The following is a 23,731-nucleotide window of genomic DNA, read 5'->3' as shown; positions in this document are numbered from 1 at the left end:
TATATCTCATGATTTTTTTAGTTCTGCTCCGGAAATAAAAAGTTATTGATGGACGGACGGACAGCACCCATTCCTACATCCCCCTTCCTCTGCAGGGATAATAACCAATGACTGCTCCATTTTCCCTTTCATCACTTTCCAAGCTAAAAACATATATTCTTGCTATGAGCATCTCAGTTGATACTCATGTAGTACTGCAGGTTTTACTCATGGGGCTTGTCCTGGCATGAAGCCAGTGATGAAACAATGTTATGCATTTCCAATTACTGTTTAAAACAGTAGAGGGATGCTTTCCCTTAGTATCTTTTCTTGACGTCATGACCTGATGCAGCCAGGACTAATACCATGTTATACACTAGAGCTGCATGGTAAACCAGCATACCGCGATATGAAATACTAATGAATACTCATCACAATACATTTTGAAAATACTGGTTTAATGTGTTTTTCAAAATCATCCATATTTTCTTCTTGTTGGCAAAGTTTAGGCAAGTGACAAGTCGAAGGGAAATTCAGAAATTAGCAACTGATTCATGTGTTCGAAAAGCGAAACTTTTCCCGACCAGCTTCCTGCATATAATGTGTCTATAACACATACGTTGCAACAAAAGCAACATCCAACAAAATGGCGGACGACTACGGAGTTGGCGAAAATGATGTTTTTTTTTATTCAGGTTCACAAATTACAGTTCAGAGAATGCATGCAAACTATTGTGGTATCTCAAAACATAATTCATTATTTCAATAAATTGCAATACGAGAGTCAGGCCAATACGCATCACTATTAACACCTACCTGTCTCGTACGTCTTGGCACAGGGTTCCTGAGCTTCGTGTACAACATCTGCTAGGGCCATTCCATAGGCAGACAGGATGCTGGCGTACCTGATGCAGATAGAGGCAGTGAGTGAATAGAGTTTTAATCCAGTCACACAAATAATAGGTTCGATAATTTTCAGTACTAATTCCGATTTTATAGTGCTTGCCCACTGAGATACCATGCCACAGTTTAACATGAATACCCCACTCACAGTATACTGACTCTGAGCCGACCAGTCCTTGTTGTAACCCCTTAACACTAAGCGCGAGGCAGGGTAACAAGTCTTTTGGTATGACACGTCCGGGGAGTGAAACCCATACCTTCCGCTCTCTGGGTGGACGCCCTACCACTACACCACCGAGGCAGTCTCCAGGCTGACTCTCTACCATTAGACCATGGAGGTGGTCTCCGGATGGATGCTCTACCACTCGACCATGAAGGCGGTCTCCAGGTGGACACTCTACCATGAAACCACGGAGGCGTTCACCGGGCGGACGCTCTACAACGAGACCACAGAGGCGGACTCTGGGCAGACGCTCTACCACTAGACCACAGAGGAGGTCTCCAGACGGACCCTCTACCAAGAGGCCACAGAGGAGGTCTATGGGCAGACGCTCTACCACTAGACCACAGAGGAGGTCTCCAGACGGACCCTCTACCAAGAGGCCACAGAGATGGTCTCTGGGCAGACGCTCTACCACTAGACCACAGAGGAGGTCTCCAGACGGACCCTCTACCAAGAGGCCACAGAGATGGTCTCTGGGCAGACGGTCTACCACTAGACCACAGAGGTCTCCAGACGGACCCTCTACCAAGAGGCCACGGAGATGGTCTATCGGCAGAGGCTCTACCACTAGACCACAGAGGAGGTCTCCAGACGGACCCTCTACCAAGAGGCCACAGAGATGGTCTATGGGCAGACGCTCTACCACTAGACCACGGAGGTGGTGTGCGGGCGGATGCTCTACCACAGGACCACAGAGATGGTCTCTGGGCAGACGCTCTACCACTAGACCACGGAGGCAGTCTCTGGGCAGACGCTCTACCACAAGACCACATAGGCAATCTCCAGGCGGATACTCTACCACTAGACTACTAAGGCATTCTCCGGGAGGACTCTCTACTACTAGACTACGGAGGTGGTCTACGGGTTGATGCTCTACCACTAGACCATGGAGGTGGTCTCCGGGCGGACACTCTACCACGAGATCACAGAGGAGGTCTCCAGGCGGACCCTCTACCAAGAGGCCACAGAGACGGTCTCCGGGCAGACGCTCTACCACAGAGGCGGTCTAGAATCACCCCAGGGTGTTATGTTTGTTGTTGTATGGCTACAACTCACTTGTGTATAAACACTCGGCTCATCCCCAGTGACCTTGCAATGGCACATGCATGTTGACCTCCAGCTCCTCCAAAACATGCCAGTAGGTGGCGTGATGTGTCATGACCTTTAGCCTGCAAGGTGCATGATATGATATATAGACAAATGTTTTTACTTGTTGGTTTGCAATTATATTATTATTATATACCATATTATTTATATACCACCGGTATCCAGGTACTGGTATCTACTCAAATGAGGTTTTATTTGTTCCTCATCCAGTGGATCCGTTTGCATTCAGTTATCATTCTCAACTCCCTGGGGAGTATACAACCCAAGCTGCCCAGGGGTGCTGGAAGGTTTGTACATCCACCTCACATATCGGGTACCCTTTCCCTGTTGGGTGAACAGAGTGAGTGAGTTTGGTTTTACGCCGCTTTTAGCAATATTCCAGCAATATCATCGCAGGGGACACCAGAAATGGGCTTCACACATTGTACCCATGTCGGGATTCGAACCCGGGTCTTCGGCGTGACAACGAACGCTTTAACCACTTGGCTACCCGACCGCCCCTGGGTGATCAGAGGCACATTTGGCTTAGTCACTTTCCCAGGGTGACAACACAAGTTTTGACTCTATCAATATGCATGCAATAGGCATGCATTGTTTATCATCCTTTGGGATGGATTTTCTTACTTTTATTGCGTTTCACCTACACATACTGCCAATAAAACTCTCCTTTTTACTTATAAGTTTTGTATGATACTACTACACTTTTCACATACTGTGTTACAATTATTAATGTACAAAAGGTTTTCTTACAATTCAGAACTTGAAATAAAATCAATGTCAAGAGAATGTTACAGCTTTTCCACCTTGGATTCAAATTTTGAACCATCTGATTGTGAAGCCATTGAGATTGTTGTCTGCCACAGGTGTTGTGTGCTGGAGAAGGCTTTAGAAAACTAATGACTTTTAACATACTATTTTTACGTCTGTGTCAGTTACTTTTGTTGGTAGTGATACCTAAACAAAATAAATGTTCAGTTAGTAGGATTTAAGTATCGGCCAGTACACCAACAGACCAGCATGTGAAACCTCCCTGGCTAGTGCCTAGCAGGTCCCAAGATGGGAATGTAGGTGTGTTGGCTGATATACCTCAAACAGTATGTTTATAACCTTGACATGACTTTTAATTCAATACTTGTGTCATGGGATAAAGACATTAAACAACATACGACCTTGAATCATCAGAACCTTACCGAAACCTGAGTCTATGTTATCAAGTTAATCACAAAATTTGAAAATAAACAATTAGCTCCAGCTAAAGAGCAAAAAGTTCTACATGTATAAATTTCTCATGAATATCTTACCTCTGTAAGTGCTCTGATTGGTCGACACATGGCTTCATTAGCAACGCGAATAAATCCCATAGCAACTTCCTCTGCTGTCATTGGCTTCTTTTTGGCATCGCCTGGTTGGGAAGTCAGGAAGTCATTCACCTGGCAATTCAACACGTGATTTCTTCATGTCTACATTGTGTATTCATAAAACCTTCCAGGTAGTGTTGGGAACTACAAGATATATGTACTGCAACATTATTCTCTAATCAGGAAATCTATCTGGATAATTTCATGCTACTGTCCAGATTAACAAGGTTTCACTCTAAATGAATCACCAGGCCATGTGACTACATGTACTAACTGACAGGATTTTGTATTCACTTAATGCCCTACTCACAAGTAATGAAGCTATATGATTGAGACCTATAAATAACTAAGTCTGGACAATATAATGCAGTGATACATATTATGAGCCAGCACAACACTCTATCTACCATATGTCACAGAGTCTGACCACCCAATCCATTCAGTCGTGAATTACGACCACCACAGGCATCTTCCCGAGACAAGAGAGTTAACTGACTTTAAAAGTCCAGTTTCCACCCTTGTCGAACTAGGCTGGAATTACTGGGTTCGATCATAGCGCCACCAGTGGCTATTACCAGTTATGTCCCGTCTAAGCCTCGCCTATTGACCAATCAGATTCCACCTCTCGTATCACTTGCGTTTGCTTCACACAAAATGGTGGCGCCCAGTCAGGACGATCTGATCGATAATCCAGATATATATTGTGATAAAACGTGTCTTACATCGCAAAATGCATTAAATCCCGTGAGCACCTTTATTAAAAACATGAAAAGATTTGGAAAATATCTGCTGGCAACAATTTGGCGGTGCACATGCTTTGCAAATCCTGCAATCGACCGAAATCTGCACGACAGTTAACAAACCGGATTTCTATTTCGGTGCGCGATTTTGATTTGACTATGCATAGACTTGTTAGTCCAGCCAAAATGTAACTCCATAATACCAGCCTAGTTCGGCAAGGGTGGAAACTGGACTTTATAGTCAGTTAACTCCCTTGCCTCCTGGAAGATGACCACAGGTTGCTGGAGATGAATTCAAACACGGAATCCCCATCGGGACAGAAACATGCAGTGAATATTACCTCCTTTGTCAGCTTGGTGAAGGCTTGTAAAGTGGCCTGTTTGTCGAGTGGTTGATCTTCTTTCTCGCCGAAAATACTTGGGAAAAACTCCGGTAGGATCCGGCCTAGACACAAGTTGGCATCGGTGATAGTCAGAGGACCTCCTGTAATATTGAGGTACAGCAATATTTCAGCTAGATCACAGCGGCCTGGAAGTAATCAAGACTGGACCAGACAAACCAGAGATTGGTGTTAGAAGTAGAATTTCATGTTGTACCATGAAACACAATCAACAAAGCCATGCAGTCCAAAACAAATATAGATTACTGGGGCCTCACCCTGGAGTGACAGCTGGGGTGACAATCACCCCAGTATATAATGATATTAGGTAAAATTAATCAACTTAAACTTAGCGAAGTATACATGCTTTTGAATGCAATAAACAATGTTCCCATTTACCAGTAATTACCAGTTTTTTACTGGTAAAATTAGGCTTGGGCCGATAATTCATGTGTCTGCCAGTCCCTGTCCACCGGTAAATAAAGTATCTCATAAATGTTTGGTGTTGAACAAAATATCGGCGATATTCATGTAAGTATAATTTTTTCAACGAAGTCAGCTTGTCTTTTATCATCTGGGTTTCCCCTTGTCTATTTTTAGTACAAGGAGAAAAAATTTCGCTTTGCTTCAAGGTTAAATACATATTTGTAGTGACTTTGTCTTGAAATTTAATAAAAGAGAGAAAATTGTGACTGAACTTTGTGTGAATGATTGTTTGTTTGTTGTTTAATGCCGCACTCAGCAATATTCCAGGTATATGTGCTTCTAAATGCCTATCAAAGACTTTGCTCCCACAACCGTTTCAGTAAGTCTCACCTTTCTTGTAGCACACAGGCCCGGGATGTGCCCCAGCAGACTCTGGTCCTACCACAAACATCCCTGACCGGAAAAACAGCATGGAGCCTCCACCTGCTGCCACCGTGTTGATGTCCAGCTGGAGTGAGTGAGTGAGTGAGTGAGTGAGTGAGTGAGTGAGTGAGTGAGTGAGTGAGTGAGTGGGTGGGTATGGGAGTGAGTGAGTGAGTGAGTGAGTGAGTGAGTGAGTGGGTGGGTGGGTATGTGAGTGAGTGAGTGAGTGAGTGAGTGAGTATGTGAGTGAGTGAACGAGTGGGTTAGTGAGTGAGTGAGTGAGTGAGTGAGTGAGTGAGTGGGTGGGTATGGGAGTGAGTGAGTGAGTGAGTGGGTGGGTATGGGAGTGAGTGAGTGAGTGAGTGGGTTTTGGAGTGAGTGAGTGGGTTTTGGAGTGAGTGAGTGAGTGGGTGGGTATGGAAATGAGCGAGTGAGTGGATATTAAAGTGTGTGCGTAGGTGAGTGAGTATGTGGGTGAGTGAGGGAGTGATCAGGTTGGTAGGAATGGGAATGAGTGAGTGAGTGAGTGGTAGGGAGAGTGAGTGAGTGAGTGGGTATGTGAGTGGGTATGTGAGTGAGTGAGTGAGTGAGTGAGTGAGTGAGTGAGTGAGTGAGTGAGTGAGTTGGGTTTGGGGTACTTTTAACACTTTTCTGGCACATCACAGTGGAGGCAACCCTGTTACTGGTACTTCAGCACAAGGTGCTAACGCTATAATCCCTGTGTATTTTGACGTGCCACTCCCACTAATAACTACCTTAATACCAAATTTCATTATCAGTTTCTTGGAAGAAGATTCTTATACTATTTTTCAGAATTTGAATTTAGTTGAATCTTTCTTTTTTCAAACTATGATTTGGATTTGAATGCCTTGAACAAATCTCAGATCAAGATGCAAAACATCCTCCTTGGGGGTCACCCTGTCAGAAGTTAATGGATGCCTTATGTTCACTTGTTCCTGGACAAAGAAACTTACTCCATCATAAAAATGAATGAATAGCATCTTACAGTTCATTTTCATTTATACATGTTCTGTACATATACCAACATCGTTTTGGATCCATGCATGAACTCACAACATAATACTCGCATCGTGTCATAAATAACTGCAAAGTAATGAAACTTAATTCCGCAAAACATTCCACCCTCTAAAGAAACACACAATGAGATTATCAAGGTCAGAGAAAATTGACATGTTTCTGATGTTTGTAACTTATTTATTGTTTAGGAAAGAACGACCTACTTGAGGAGCCTGGATGGTGACGCCTGCTGTGGTGGTTTCAAACACGTGTTCGAACTGACCCGCATAGCGACTCACATCTGTTGATGTTCCTTGAAATACAATACATGCATATAGTTACTCTTTGCAAGATCTCGCTACAGGATCAGCCTGTTCCAATTGGGTAAATGTCTGTAAGTTGCTCGTCTGCCTGTGTGTGTGTGAATTGGGATTAATCTACGTTTAAGCAATATTCCAGCATTACCACAGCCAGAGACATTAGAAATGACCTTCACACTTTGTAACCATTTTGGGAATTGAACCCAAGACCTTGGGTGTGATAAGCAAAAACCTTTACTGTGTGATTAGGTCACACCATCATCCCAACAATTAACAAAGAATGAATGAATATTGCAGATTACACTTCGGTAAAGGTTTGATTGTTTGTTTGTTATTTAACGCAGTACACAGCAATATTCCAGCTACATGACAGCGATCTGTAAACAATCAAGTCTGGACCAGACAATCCAGTGATTGACATTATGAGCATCGATCTATGCAATTGGGAAACGATGACATGCATCAGCGAGTCGATCCCCATAGTCGTGACTTACAAGCATGGGTTGCTGAAGACCAATTCTAACCCAGATCTTCATGGTCTTCAGTAATTGTACTACTACTTGCGACAACACACAACTGAGATCTTAGCCTATATCTAGTCTTCCCTGAAGGTCATAAATCATATTTGAAGGTTGTATGTCATATCTGATCGTCATTAGTCATTAGTCTAACATAACAGACAACAGAGTTACCTCCCATACCAAAACCTATCACGGCCCTGCCTGTTACTTTTTAACGTAACAGGCAATAGAGTTACCTCCCACATCGAATCCTACGATAGTCCTACCTGTAACTTGTTAATGCAACAGACAACAGATTTACCTCCTATGTCAAATCCTTTGACAGCCCTGCCTGTAACTGTCTCTATATTGCTAAAATAATGCTGATGCGATGTTGAATTATAACTCACTCACTGTAACCTTCTAATGTAACAGACAACAGAGTTACCTACCATGTCGAATCCTGTGACGGCCCTGCCTGTAACGGTCTCTATATGGCTGAAATAATGCCGATACAACGTTAAATTTTAACTCACTCACCATAACTGTCTAAGGTAACAGACAACAGAGTTACCTCCCATATCAAATCCGATGACAGCCCTGCCTGTAACTGTCTAACATAACAGACAACAGAGTTACCTCCCATATCAAATCTGATGACAGCCCTGCCTGTAACTGTCTAACGTCACAGACAACAGAGTTACCTCCCATATCAAATCTGATGACAGCCCTGCCTGTAACTGTCTAACGTAACAGACAACAGAGTTACCTCCCATATCAAATCCGATGAGAGCCCTGCCTGTAACTATCTAACATAACAGACAACAGAGTTACCTCCCATATCAAATCCGTTGATAGCCCTGCCTGTAACTGTCTAACATAACAGACAACAGAGTTACCTCCCATATCAAATCCGATGACAGCCCTGCCTGTATTGGCACTGTAGGAGGTGAGGGCGTAACCTACCACTCCACCTGCTGGACCCGACAGGATGGCCCGTGACCCGTTGAACCTGGCACCACAAACAGCAAACACTTGTCAATAGCAACACTTTCAGAAACCCTTTCTATGTAAGGGCTAAGTCAAACTTTAACATAGTTATAAAAAATATAATATAATAAAAAATATTCTTCACTAAGCATAGTCAGTTAAAAATGTAAGTTTGACCCCAATATTTACAAGTAACACCCTTATAAAATGATGATATTTACATGGTACATATCTTGCAGTGTCAAAAACATAATTAGGAACAATACTTGAATAGTTTTGCTATTACAGGGAAAAGAACAACAATTATTTCTAAAATGTCAATTTTGAGAATATTCCAAGAAACATACTTTTGAACTGGTGTTAAACCTCCTTCAGACTGCATGAAAAGCACTTTGGTGTTCTGAAACAAAACACAAACATAAATTATCAATACTAACAATGTGGTTCAGTGTTTTTCTTAAAAACTGACACACAATCAACCAATACCAATGGTGAGTACCTATACTGACCCTAAATGCCCAAAAGGTTTTCCTCCATTGGAGTGAGTGAGTTGGGTTTAACGCCGCTTTTAACAGTATTACAGTTACATCGCAGCGTGTCAGCTTAATGTGGGAGGAAAGCCCGAAGTGATGCAGGTCTCAGACGTTTACCACTTCGGTGAAACCCATGAGCACGGGTATGGTGCTGACAAACCTAGAAACATAATCGGGGTGAATCGGGATTCGAACCCACAATCATAGGTTTCTGGCACGTCCGAAGGGACAAAACTCTGCACAGCGAATCGTGGCGCCTTAGACAACTGGGCCACCCGTGCCCCCTCCTCCATTGGAGGTGAAGGGGTAGCCACGTGGATAATGTGTATGTTCATCTTACCACATGGGTACAACGTAGGGGTGTTTGTCTTTATAGACATTGATAACCGCGAACTTAATATCAATCAATTATCGATAAATATCGGAGAAGGAACGTTTAGCAAAAATGCAAGAAAGTCTCGAAAGAAATCAACAGATTTCACACCATGGTGAGCAGTGACACATTTATACAAGGATTACTTAGTGGACATTTAGATATAACAAAAACAGTTGCTTTCTGTCTTCGACAATTGAGATTAATGACAATGACAAGTCTGTTTCAGTAGATGTAAACTTTATTTCATCACAATAGTTTATGTGAGTTATTATCGATGATAACAGTTTCATATCGATAATCAGAATATTTCTTCCCATTAAAGTAGACACAAGTTATGGATAACAACTTCTTCGTTTACTTTAAATGTGTGAAAACGGTATAAGGATATATACTGAAATGTCGCCTGTACAGTAAATAAAAAAGTTGTTATCCATAAATTGTGTCTACTTTGTCAACTTTTAAGTTATGCCTATGAAACAAATTTCTTCCCATGAACAATAATTCCGATTATCAAACTTTTCAGCCAGCCTAAGAACAAAGTGTAACCCATGTGTGTGCTGTCGATATACCGTATTCGACGTAATAAGCCCTTTGCAATTATAAGCGCCCATGGCGATATTTGCTATTGACAAGCAAACAATCTCAATTAGCACCCCTTCCAATTGATCAATGTACAGAAGACTTAAATTTATTTGTGTATAATACGCACTCGATCATGTGTTAAATGCACCCTTAATTATAGGCAATTAGATTCTGGAAAAATACAATTGTCGCATATAAACATTTCAGGCTGTCAGCATAAACCAGGAAATTAACGATCTATCAACTCTGGGATATTTTCACCAAAATAATATTCTAATAAGAGCCCCCTATTTCTAATTTTGAGAGCACCCTGGGCGCTTTTTATGTAGAATACGGTAATGCTTGAATATTGTTACAAATGGCATGATAGCATACCCTACATTCCATAAGGGTTGCTAGTGGTCCAGTGGTTAAAGCGTTCATTGATACTGGTGTCAACTCCTCACATGGCCCCAATGCTTGGAGTCCACCAGGGGTTGGAAAGAAACTCCAGAAACAAACAAGCACACATGGCCAGTGGGATGTTTACTAGTCCTCCAAAAATAAGAAGACTTTCAAATTTCAATCTTTAACGTGACATACATCGTTCATATATTGAGACCAAACACATTCATCAGGTGAATTTAAAAAATGAGAACAACATTTATTACAAGGACTTAAAAGGTTGTGACAGATATCTAGCACAGTGATGGGGAATGGAGAGGACCGTAGATCATTTACAGCATGTGTAATAAAACTTTACGACAAAGTATAGGTAATAATATAATAATAATACCATCATGATGTAATTTCTACAAGACTCAAGCCTACAGCGAGTGTTAATTTCTATAGCTGTGTCTGCTGGTGGAATATATCTAGAATATGGCTAACAGTGGCAGAAACCACACCCACTCACTATTCTTCATCCACAAAGGGGTGTGTCGTAAGAGGCGACCATGCTTGTTATAAGAGGCGACCAACGGGATCGGGTGGTCAGGCTTGCTGACATGGTTGATGCATGTCATCGTATCCCATTTGCCTAGATCGATGTTCATGGTGTCAGTTACTGGATTGTCTGGTCCAGACTTGTTTATTTACAGACCGCTGTCATATAGCTGGAATATTGCAGAGTGCGGCGTTAAACAAACAAACAAACAAACAAACAAACAAAAAGGGGCGTGAGTGTGACATGTCCAGTGACATATATGGAAGTCAGATATCATACCTTGCAACCTCCAGTGAAGCCTGACGAGAAGCCGGCGACATATCTCATGATGCAGGGTGTGAGGTAGGCATCGGCACATGCTGAGGAGAAACGTAGCAGGATATCAGCAACATGTATCTGTATCAGTCATCCTCGATACACCATGGGACATTTCATACTATTCACAGCAACATAGGGGCATTGGTGGCCAAGTTGTTTCAGGGGACGTAATTCGTTGCGCAGAGTTGCCTCCCTTGGGCACGTCAGAAACCTATGATTGTGGGTTCGACATAGTTCGTTGCGCAGAGTTGCCTCCCTTGAAACCTATGATTGTGGGTTCGAATCACAGTTTGCTCCGATTAGGCTAAAAATGTTCAAATTTTTTTGTGCATTGTGTTTAAGTATTAGGATTTTTACATTTTTTTAAAAATGAAAATAAAAACAAAACGTGCGGCAGACTTTATGATGATGCGGATGGTGCCTGAGAACCAAGACTATTATTTTTTTTAGCCTTATGTTTCTAGGTTTGTCAGCACCATACCCTTGATCGTGGGTTTCACCAAAGTGGTAAAGGTCTCAGACCTGCATCACTTCGGGCTTTCCTCCCACATTAAGCTGACAAGCCATGATATAACTGGAATATCGTTCAATTGGTGAAACCCAAATTACTCACTCACTCACAGATATATATTTGGGGAGTAACCAACAAACTACAAGGATATACTGATTATCTGTACCCAGTGAATAAACGGTCTGAGCCATGGTCTCATGTTGTTGCTTTGTGATATGGTAACGTCACATCATCGAAGCAACAGGTTCACTTTGACTTTCATACATATTTCTTTTTGTATAATGATAAACACGACTCCGAGGTTTTGGTTGACACAGTAAAACCTGAGGGACGCTGTCCCGAGTTCGCAAGACTTAGGGTGTTAGCGCAAAGTTTTATTAGCCAAGTCACTGCTGCCTGACGGTTTTACTACGGAGAGGAGAGTTTTTTCTGACTTATGAACTGTCGCAAAAACATTTATTTATATTTGTTTACTGTTGTGTATAAAAGTGTGGTAAGAGTCAAAAGAAATGCTTGAAAACTATATCTGGCCAGGAAATATACATGGTACCTTCTAATGAACCACCTTCAAACAGTTCTGATGTCTAGTAGTTAGAGTGCCTGAATACTGACCTAGAGGTTGTGGGTTAGATTCGCATCACCCCTAATCAAAAAGTTTCAATTCTTGTCTTCCATTTTACAACATTGGATGTCCAAACTACATCTGCTGCTCAATTCATTAGGAAAATATAAAACCTCACGCCGGGTCTTAAAACCAAACTCAAGTAAAACCTCCTGAGACTCGTTGAAGGTTATTACGAAGAAACAAGTAAACGTCCAAAACAATGGTGACTGTCTGTGATACGTTTATAATGATCAGGAATTGTGTATTGATGTTTGTTGTTTAACCCTGCACTCAGCAATAAGCTAGCTATATTCATATAGGAGCAATGCCTCACATCGTCGGAGTCAATGGTGATGTATTTTGTCACCTCTTTTTGCAAGCATAGGTAACTGGGGACATTTATAAACCTGGCTCCCTACAGGCCAGTAAATCTGTCATACTTTGTAGCTAACTATTATCGGAGTATTATTATGTGTAAGACATTTAGCTCACTATTCTCTGAGCAGTATAATGTACAACAACTTGTAGCTCACAATTCTGAGTAGTATAATGTATAACTCCTTGTAGCTCACTATTCTCTGAGTACTATAATCTACAACACTTTGTAGCTCACTATTGTCTGAGTATTCTCAACTACAATACTTTGTAGTTCACTATTCTCTGTGCGGCGTAAAACAACAAACCAAAACCAATATTTTCTGAGTATTCTAAACTACAATACTTTGTAGCTCACTATTCTCTGAGTATTCTAAATTAAAATTCTTCGTAGCTCACTATTCTCTGAGTATTCTAAACTACAATACTTTGTAGTTCACTATTCTCTGAGTAGTATAATGTACAACACCTTGTAGCTCACTATTCTCTGAGTATTCTAAACTATAATACTTTGTAGCACACTATTCTCTGAGTATTGTAAACTATAATACTTTGTAGCACACAATTCTCTGAGTATTGTAAACTATAACACTTTGTAGCACACTATTCTCTGAGTATTATAAACTACAATACTTTGTAGCTAACTATTCTCTGAGTATTGTAAACTATAATACTTTGTAGCTAACTATTCTCTGAGTATTCTAAACTATAATACTTTGTAGCACACTATTCTCTGAGTGTTATAAACTACAATAATTTGTAGCTCACTATTCTCTGAGTATTGTAAACTATAATACTTTGTAGCACATTATTCTCTGAGTATTGTAAACTATAATACTTTGTAGCACACTATTCTGAGTATTGTAAACTATAATACTTTGTAGCACACTATTCTCTGAGTATTGTAAACTATAACACTTTGTAGCTCACTATGCTCTGAGTATTGTAAACTATAATACTTTGTAGCTCAACATTCTTTCAGTATTACATTTTGTTCTGTCTGGGTGTAACAGGGAAAGTCAATATACCCACCAGTAAATCCACGGGGGACCATCCTCACCATCGGCATGACGTCCGAGGACAGAGACACGTGGGTGAAACCCATCTCCCTGGCCAGTTGCCCGACCTGCCTCTCATGGAGGTCACAGCTGAAGAATATATTCAACAGGTGTACAAACATGTGTCCCAAGATGCTGACTTGTTAGAAAAGTGTGTGAGTGAGTTTGGATTAAAGCTGCCGTATTTCAGACCAAAATAAACATTGCTAATCTGGGATTCATGCCAATGAATTTAATTTGTTCACTCACTCTTTTCGAAAAATACACTCTTGATAAGAAACACATTTTTTATTTCATGATCAGATTCAGCTGATGAGGTTAACAGAGGCAAGATTAATATATTCACTGACCCATCACCACCAACCCACCCACATACTCAGTCACCCACTCCAACTACTCACTCACTCATCAACTCACTCACTCACTCCAACCATTCACTTACTCACTCCAGCTAAACACTCACTCACTCAGCCACTCACTCCAACTACTCACTCACCCACTCACTCCAACTAGTCACTCACTCACTGCAACTACTCACTCACTCACTCCAACTACTCACTCACCCACTCACTCCAACTACTCACTCACTCACTCACTCAGTCCAATGACTCACTCACTCACTCCAACTCCTCACTTACTCATTCACTCCAACCACTCACTCACTCCAACCACTCACTCACTCCAACTACTCACTAACTCCAACTACTCACTTACTCACTCACTCCAACCACTCACTCACTCACTCACTCACTCCAACCACTCACTAACTCACTCACTCACTCCAACCACTCACTCACTCCAACTACTCACTCATTCACTCACTCACTCCAACTACTCACTTACTCACTCACTCAGACCACTCACTCACTCACTCACTCCAACCACTCACTCACTCCAACTACTCACTTACTCACTCACTCACTCCAACTACTCACTTACTCACTCACTCCAACCACTCACTCACTCACTCACTCCAACCACTCACTCACTCCAACTACTCACTCACTCACTCCAACTACTCACTTACTCACTCACTCCAACCACTCACTCACTCACTCACTCCAACCACCCACTCACTCCAACTACTCATTTACTCACTCACTCACTCCAACTACTCACTTACTCACTCACTCCAACCACTTACTCACTCACTCACTCCAACCACTCACTCACTCCAACTACTCATTTACTCACTCACTCACTCCAACTACTCACTTACTCACTCACTCCAACCACTTACTCACTCACTCACTCCAACTACTCATTTACTCACTCACTCCAACTACTCACTTACTCACTCACTCCAACCACTCACTCACTCACTCACTCCAACTACTCACTTACTCACTCACTCCAACCACTCACTTACTCCAACTACTCACTTACTCACTCACTCAGTCCAACCACTCACTCCAACCACTCACTCACTCCAACTACTCACTTACTCACTCACTCACTCCAACTACTCACTCACTCCAACTACTCACTTACTCCAAACACTCACTCACTCCAACCTCTCACTCACTCCAACTACTCACTTACTCACTCACTCACTCCAACTACTCACTTACTCACTCACTCACTCCAACTACTCACTTACTCACTCACTCCAACTACTCACTCACTCACTCACTCCAACCACTCACTCACTCCAACTACTCACTCACTCACTCACTCCAACCACTCACTCACTCCAACTACTCACTCACTCACTCACTCCAACCACTCACTCACTCCAACTACTCACTTACTCACTCACTCAGACCACTCACTCACTCACTCACTCCAACCACTCACTCACTCCAACTACTCACTTACTCACTCACTCACTCCAACTACTCACTTACTCACTCACTCCAACCACTCACTCACTCACTCACTCCAACCACTCACTCACTCCAACTACTCATTTACTCACTCACTCACTCCAACTACTCACTTACTCACTCACTCCAACCACTCACTCACTCACTCACTCCAACCACTCACTTACTCACTCACTCACTCCAACCACTCACTCACTCCAACTACTCACTCACTCACTCCAACTACTCACTTACTCACTCACTCCAACCACTCACTCACTCCAACCACTCACTCACTCCAACCACTCACTCACTCCAACTACTCACTCACTCCAACCACTCACTCACTCCAACTACTCACTTACTCACTCACTCCAACCACTCACTTACTCCAACTACTCACTTACTCACTCACTCAGTCCAACCACTCACTCACTCCAACTACTCACTCACTCAAACTACTCACTTACTCACTCACTCCAACCACTCACTCACTCACTCACTCCAACCACTCACTTACTCACTCACTCACTCCAACCACTCACTCACTCCAACTACTCACTCACTCACTCCAACTACTTACTTACTCACTCACTCCAACCACTCACTTACTCCAACTACTCACTTACTCACTCACTCAGTCCAACCACTCACTCACTCCAACTACTCACTCACTCACTCACTCCAACCACTCACTCACTCCAACTACTCACTTACTCACTCACTCCAACCACTCACTCACTCCAACTACTCACTTACTCACTCACTCACTCCAACCACTCACTCACTCCAACCACTCACTCACTCCAACTACTCACTTACTCACTCACTCCAACCACTCACTTACTCCAACTACTCACTTACTCACTCACTCCAACTACTCACTCACTCACTCCAACTACTCACTTACTCACTCACTCAGTCCAACCACTCACTTACTCCAACTACTCACTTACTCACTCACTCAGTCCAACCACTAACTCCAACCACTCACTCACTCCAACTACTCACTTACTCACTCACTCACTCCAACTACTCACTCACTCCAACTACTCACTTACTCACTCACTCCAACTACTCACTTACTCACTCACTCCAACTACTCACTCACTCACTCCAACCACTCACTCACTCCAACCACTCACTCACTCACTCCAACCACTCACTCACTCCAACTACTCATTTACTCACTCACTCACTCCAACTACTCACTTACTCACTCACTCCAACCACTCACTCACTCCAACCACTCACTTACTCACTCACTCACTCCAACCACTCACTCACTCCAACTACTCACTCACTCACTCCAACTACTCACTTACTCACTCACTCCAACCACTCACTTACTCCAACTACTCACTTACTCACTCACTCACTCCAACCACTCACTCACTCCAACCACTCACTCACTCCAACTACTCACTTACTCACTCACTCCAACCACTCACTCACTCACTCCAACTACTCACTTACTCACTCACTCAGTCCAACCACTCACTCACTCCAACTACTCACTTACTCACTCACTCACTCCAACCACTCACTCACTCCAACTACTCACTTACTCACTCACTCCAACCACTCACTCACTTACTCACTCACTCAATCCAACCACTCACTCCAACCACTCACTCACTTACTCACTCACTTACTCCAACTACTCACTTACTCACTCACTCACTCCAACCACTCACTCACTCCAACCACTCACTCACTCCAACTACTCACTTACTCACTCACTCCAACCACTCACTCACTCACTCATTCACTCACTTACTCACTCACTCACTCCAACCACTCACTCACTCCAACCACTCACTCACTCCAACTACTCACTTACTCACTCACTCCAACTACTCACTCACTCACTCCAACCACTCACTCACTTACTCACTCACTTACTCCAACTACTCACTTACTCACTCACTCACTCCAACCACTCACTCACTCCAACCACTCACTCACTCCAACTACTCACTTACTCACTCACTCCAACCACTCACTCACTCACTCATTCACTCACTTACTCACTCACTCACTCCAACCACTCACTCAGTCCAACCACTCACTCACTCCAACTACTCACTTACTCACTCACTCCAACTACTCACTCACTCACTCCAACTACTCACTTACTCACTCACTCAGTCCAACCACTCACTTACTCCAACTACTCACTTACTCACTCACTCCAACTACTCACTTACTCACTCACTCACTCCAACCACTCACTCACTCCAACTACTCACTTACTCACTCACTCACTCCAACTACTCACTCACTCCAACTACTCACTTACTCCAAACACTCACTCACTCCAACCTCTCACTCACTCCAACTACTCACTCACTCACTCACTCCAACCACTCACTCACTCCAACTACTCACTCACTCCAACTACTCACTTACTCACTCACTCACTCCAACTACTCACTTACTCACTTACTCCAACTACTCACTTACTCACTCACTCACTCCAACCACTCACTCACTCCAACTACTCACTTACTCACTCACTCACTCCAACTACTCACTCACTCCAACTACTCACTTACTCCAAACACTCACTCACTCCAACCTCTAACTCACTCCAACTACTCACTTACTCACTCACTCCAACCACTCACTCACTCCAACTACTCACTTACTCACTTACTCCAACTACTCACTTACTCACTCACTCAGTCCAACCACTCACTCCAACCACTCACTCACTCCAACTACTCACTTACTCACTCACTCACTCCAACTACTCACTCACTCCAACTACTCACTTACTCCAAACACTCACTCACTCCAACCTCTCACTCACTCCAACTACTCACTTACTCACTCACTCCAACTACTCACTTACTCACTCATTCACTCCAACTACTCACTCACTCACTCACTCCAACTACTCACTCACTCCAACTACTCACTTACTCACTCACTCCAACTACTCACTTACTCACTCACTCCAACTACTCACTCACTCCAACCACTCACTCACTCCAACTACTCACTTACTCACTCACTCCAACCACTCACTCACTCCAACTACTCACTTACTCACTCACTCCAACTACTCACTTACTCACTCACTCCAACTACTCACTCACTCCAACCACTCACTCACTCCAACCACTCACTCACTCCAACTACTCACTCACTCACTCACTCCAACCACTCACTCACTCCAACTACTCACTTACTCACTCACTCCAACCACTCACTCACTCCAACCACTCACTCACTCCAACTACTCACTTACTCACTCACTCAGTCCAACCACTCACTCACTCACTCACTCCAACCACTCACTTGCTCACTCACTCCAACCACTCACTCACTCCAACCACTCACTTGCTCACTCACTCCAACCACTCACTCACTCCAACCACTCACTCACTCACTCCAACTACTTACTCACTCCAACCACTCACTCACTCACTCCAACCACTCACTCACACAGTCCAACCACTCACTCACTCACTTACTCCAACCACTCACTCACTCACTCACTCCAACTACTCACTTACTCACTCCAACCACTCACTCACTCACTCACTCCAACCACTCACTTGCTCACTCACTCCAACCACTCACTCACTCCAACCACTCACTTGCTCACTCACTCCAACCACTCACTCACTCCAACTACTCACTCACTCACTCCAACTACTTACTCACTCACTCCAACCACTTACTCACTCCAACCACTCACTCACTCCAACCACTCACTCCAACTACTCACTTGCTCACTCACTCCAAGTACTCACTCACTCACTCCAACTACTCACTCACCCACTCACTCACTCCAACTACTCAACCACTCACTCACTCACTCACCCACCCACTCACTCCAACTACTCACGTGTAGGAGTGCATGAACACGACGGCGAGACTCTTGATGCCCTTGGTTAGCAGTTCCTGGAGATCAGCTTTAAGTTTACCCACATTCACCTCCTCCCAGATCTCCAGCTAAAGGAGGAATAGTGAAATTGTTATGTTGTTTTTTAGGATATGAAATCAAATCACAGTAGGGTACACATGTACACCTTCACACATGGTATACATGCTGGAAATTCAACTTGGGTCTTGGATGTGATGAGAAAAAGCTCTATCCACAAGGCAACTTCACCATCATATCAAATAAAAGACAAAAATACCATGGTTAATAATAACAATATTGAGCAACTTGACGTCAGCTCAGGAAAGATATCAGACACAATTCAGTTATTATTATTAAAACAGTCCCCTGACCTCCTCGCCTGTGGTCCCGGTGACCTTGTGATATGACCTGTCCAGTTGACACACGTCCTGCTGCAGGACCAGCCTCTCCTCCACCTCCACCACCTCCTCGTACAGCTTGTCTGGCATCACGATTTTCTGGAGACACACCGGACTCATCGTCACACACCAGACATATCATGACACTGGACACAGAGCTACAGAAAAGCTGCGTATATGCATAAAATACACCCAAAAACTATTCAAAACCCAATTACTTTCAATTAACTTGCATACAGAAACACCTGCATTAAATGGAAAACTCAATTTTTGAAAACGGCACGCGTAAATACCCAATGAGGCCTTTTTAGCATTTGTACAACATGTTACTTTTGTTAACTGCTGGTTAGATTATTTAGAGTAAAGAGTAACATGCTTCTCGACTGGATGCTGTTTAATCAACAATCATAAAAGGTAGGCAACTATGTGCACTCTAGATATAACTTTCACAACAGAACTAATTTCCGAAAAACACAATGAGATAATTTACTTTTCGAGTCAATTTAAATTTAGAACTGTTATATACATCTAAAACCAGAAAACATTATTTCATTTTTTTTAATCTCAAAATGCTTACTCATTTAGGGAAAAAAACCAAGAGTGAAAAAAATATTGGTTACCCAATGAAAAATGTAATAACCCAATTAAAATAGAAATTTTCGAGTAAAAAATCATTGCTCAAAAAGTTATCTGGAGCTCTGCGGACATATCGTTATCGAACATATTGTCATACTGGATGTACTCATCACACCAGATAAACTTTCTCAACATGGAGATATTTATTCCGTCTTCCAAAGTACAATAAAACAGGTTAACTCTAACATCATAGGTGTTAGACAATGCTTGAAAGGCGACTAGGCTCAGGGATAATTATAAGTCCATGCAAGTTCAATTTATGTTGCTATTTGTCTGCTCACTCTATTTTAATGATGTACATAAATTTTGCAGTTAAATCTTCAATTTTCTCAAATAAACCACTGACAATATTTAACAAGAGTTTGCCTGTAACGTGGCTATATCCCTCGTCCCTGTTGCAGAATTTATGACATAATTATATCTGAACAAACCCTAACCTTTTTGAACCGAGGTGGAACTTGTCAAGGAAATTGTAAAAAAAAGAAGAGTTTGGAACCTAAGTCCATCTTGTTGCCATGGAAACGTAAAAAATAAAAATTTCAAAAATGTCTAAATAGCAAAAGGCACCAGTTCAGCATGTACTTGACAGACCTGCAAAGTTTGATGAAAAAATATTGAACGGTTTCTGAGTTATGCTCCGGAAACGAAACGTGACGGACGGACGGAGCCTGTTTCTATATCCCCGCCAACTTTGTTGGGCGGGGGATAATAATTTACCAGATCAAATATGTGTGGCCGTGACTGGTTGCCGATATGGAGCAGATCCCTGAAGCCCTTGGTGATGACGAGTGCCATCCTCTCCCCCTTCCTCTCCAGCAGGGCGTTGGTCGCTACTGTTGTCCCCATCCGTATCCAGTCTATCAGAGACGTGTCTATTGGGTCGGCTGCAGGACATGGCTTTCCTGTATACTGGAATACATTCATAACTGTGTAAACGATATTGTCATACTTTAGGTAACAAAAATGGAATCTGAGGGCCTTGGTGAGCTAAAAAACACCTGAGGTGTAATTCAATATTTTGACGAAAATGTACCATATGCAGAGGTCCAGATAACTTTTTGAGCAATTGAGTTGATACTCCAGGGTTTCTATTTTAATTGGGTTATTACATTTTTCATTGGGTAACCAATATTATTTCGCATCAAAGGCTTGGATTTTGCCTAGAAGACTAGCGAACAGCCTGGTAGGAATCCCCGACTCTTGCAGCCAGCATGGAGCACAATAAGCCGCTCACCCCTGCCAAGTGGCAATTTCCTGGCACAGAAATCAGAAGAGGAGCTAGGGAACCATTGTGTTCCTGTGGTATGGGAAAATTTGAAGACGTTGCAAATAATTGACTACGCGTCGAGTGATGTTTTCATTGTTTCAGGTAAAGCAATCACGCATCTATGGTTTGCTCAGCAAGCCTTATGTCACTTTCGCACATGAAACTCACCCACCTGGCTGTTCTATGAGCGACTGGTCCTCCCTGGTATGGGATGGCGAAAAATGTCAACAATATGATGATCGTTTGTTAAACAATTTTTTTATTCGGGTGTCAAAAATTATGAGACAAACCATCAGAGTTGGTCTGTCCAATTCATGTCGCTGTGCAAATTTTGGATTTGTTGCAATTATTAGATTTTGAGTTAGTGAGCAATTCATCGGTCTCAGATGGAATCAAACGGACTGTAGGTATGTATAGATTTTCATAAAACACATAAAACAAACTAACATCATTTTTAATGATTGTTACATTTCATGAACATCTGTTTATTTTTACGCACAAATACCTCGTGATAGGTTCCTACCTGACAGCAGCTGTTGCAATATGAAACAACAACACTACCGTATTCGACGTAATACGCGCCCAGGGCGCTCTCAAAATTAGAAATAGGGGGCTCTTATTAGAATATTATTTTGGTGGAAAAAAAGAGAGTTGAAAGATAAATTTCGTGGTTTATGGTGACAGCCTGAAATGTTTATGTACGACAGATAAATTTTTCCAGAATTTAATTGCCCATAATTAAAGGTGCATATAACACACGAGTGTGCATATGCGCGAATAAAAAAGTCTTGTGTACATTGATCAATCGGAAGGGGTGCTAATTAGGATTGTTTACTAGCCAATATATCAGCAAATATCGCCGTGGGTGCTTATTAGAGCGGGGCGCTTATTACGTTGAATACGGAATTATAATGGCCATATTTTGACAAAATTACTGAAAGGCTATCATAACAGCATTTATAAGGCCAATTACATTGCTCATTGACATATTGATGTTTAACTTGTCTCTTTAATATGTCAAAGCTATAGCTGTGACAGCTTGTTTATTTGCAATATCAATTATTTTGTGTAATAAATGATAAAGTGAAGAGGAAAAGCAGAGATGTCTTTTCTGTTAGACTTGTTCATAGCATGTCATCGATCTCAACTGCGTAGATTGATGCTCATGATGTCAATCACTGGATTGGCTGGTCCAGACTTGATTATTTTACAGACCACCGTCATATAGATGGAATATTGCCAAGTGTGGCGTTAAACCACAAGCAAACAAACAAAAACATAGTTGTGTTCTTGCCAGTGTTCGTAGAGTTACAAAGCTGACAAAGGCTCAACTTATAATGAACTTTTCATGCTAAAAACACCATTTAACCTTAAATGGGCCCCATCAGATTCATACACGTATTTCAGCATTCGTCTTCCAACACAATCAATGATGTACATAAATGTGGACATTATGAAATGTCTTTCAATCTAGAGGGTCAATACATCTTATTGCTATAAATTTATTTGTTCACCAATTCAACTCAACACCCTTAATTTAAACATATGTGAACAGCACGACACATCCCCAAACGAGCCTCAATAAGTTTTGGACCATAGTCACCTCTTCTAGGATGCGCCTGATGCCTTCCCTTGGTGCGTCATCGTAATTGGCGGGGTCCTCCGACAGCAGCTTCAACACCCGAATCTCATTATTCGGGCATCGGGCCCAGACGTCAGTGAATGTGCCCCCACGATCAATGGCAAATTGGAACAGTGACGGCATTGATACTTCGTCAGCCATATTGTCAGGTACCAATAGGTACTTGAATAGTTACCTCCCCTTATTCAGATTCAGTGCAGGTGACAGAATCGTGTCAAGTATGGTGGCCGAGAGGGGACATCGCTTTCTCGCTTTCTCGCTCTATCGCTCTATCGCTCTATCGCTTTCTCGCTCTATCGCTTTCTCGCTCTATCGCTTTCTCGCTTTCTCGCTCTCTCGCTCTCTCGCTTTCTCGCTCTATCGCTTTATCGCTTTCTCGCTCTATCGCTTCCACTAATGACTAACCATAGACTAACCATAGTCATATAAAGGAATCGGTTGTTCTTTAACTTCTTTTG

General features: G+C 42.4%; 1 protein-coding gene across 1 annotated transcript in view; it reads right to left on the bottom strand.

Annotated features, from left to right (window-relative positions):
* The window catches only part of LOC124140110 (5-oxoprolinase-like), a 52,231-nt gene extending 28,809 nt beyond the window's left edge, over nucleotides 1-23,422 (bottom strand). Inside the window, exons 1-14 of the mRNA XM_048397465.1 lie at nucleotides 23,235-23,422; nucleotides 21,082-21,273; nucleotides 19,702-19,827; nucleotides 19,313-19,419; nucleotides 13,623-13,738; nucleotides 11,062-11,141; nucleotides 8,714-8,766; nucleotides 8,276-8,388; nucleotides 6,781-6,869; nucleotides 5,507-5,624; nucleotides 4,652-4,794; nucleotides 3,514-3,642; nucleotides 2,162-2,274; nucleotides 796-884 (exon numbers count right to left, since the gene is read on the bottom strand). Coding sequence (XP_048253422.1) covers nucleotides 796-884; nucleotides 2,162-2,274; nucleotides 3,514-3,642; nucleotides 4,652-4,794; nucleotides 5,507-5,624; nucleotides 6,781-6,869; nucleotides 8,276-8,388; nucleotides 8,714-8,766; nucleotides 11,062-11,141; nucleotides 13,623-13,738; nucleotides 19,313-19,419; nucleotides 19,702-19,827; nucleotides 21,082-21,273; nucleotides 23,235-23,414 — 1,648 coding nt within the window. The 5' untranslated portion in view covers nucleotides 23,415-23,422. The remainder of the gene's footprint in view (nucleotides 1-795; nucleotides 885-2,161; nucleotides 2,275-3,513; nucleotides 3,643-4,651; nucleotides 4,795-5,506; nucleotides 5,625-6,780; nucleotides 6,870-8,275; nucleotides 8,389-8,713; nucleotides 8,767-11,061; nucleotides 11,142-13,622; nucleotides 13,739-19,312; nucleotides 19,420-19,701; nucleotides 19,828-21,081; nucleotides 21,274-23,234) is intronic.
* Nucleotides 23,423-23,731: the final 309 nt, after the last annotated feature.

This window comes from Haliotis rufescens, unplaced genomic scaffold (assembly GCF_023055435.1).
Source record: "Haliotis rufescens isolate VD_foot unplaced genomic scaffold, xgHalRufe1.0.p SCAF_17, whole genome shotgun sequence".
In the NCBI taxonomy this organism is placed as follows: Eukaryota; Metazoa; Mollusca; class Gastropoda; order Lepetellida; family Haliotidae; genus Haliotis; species Haliotis rufescens.
Note: the sequence above shows the minus strand (reverse complement) of the source record. Positions and strands in the feature narration are given on the sequence as shown.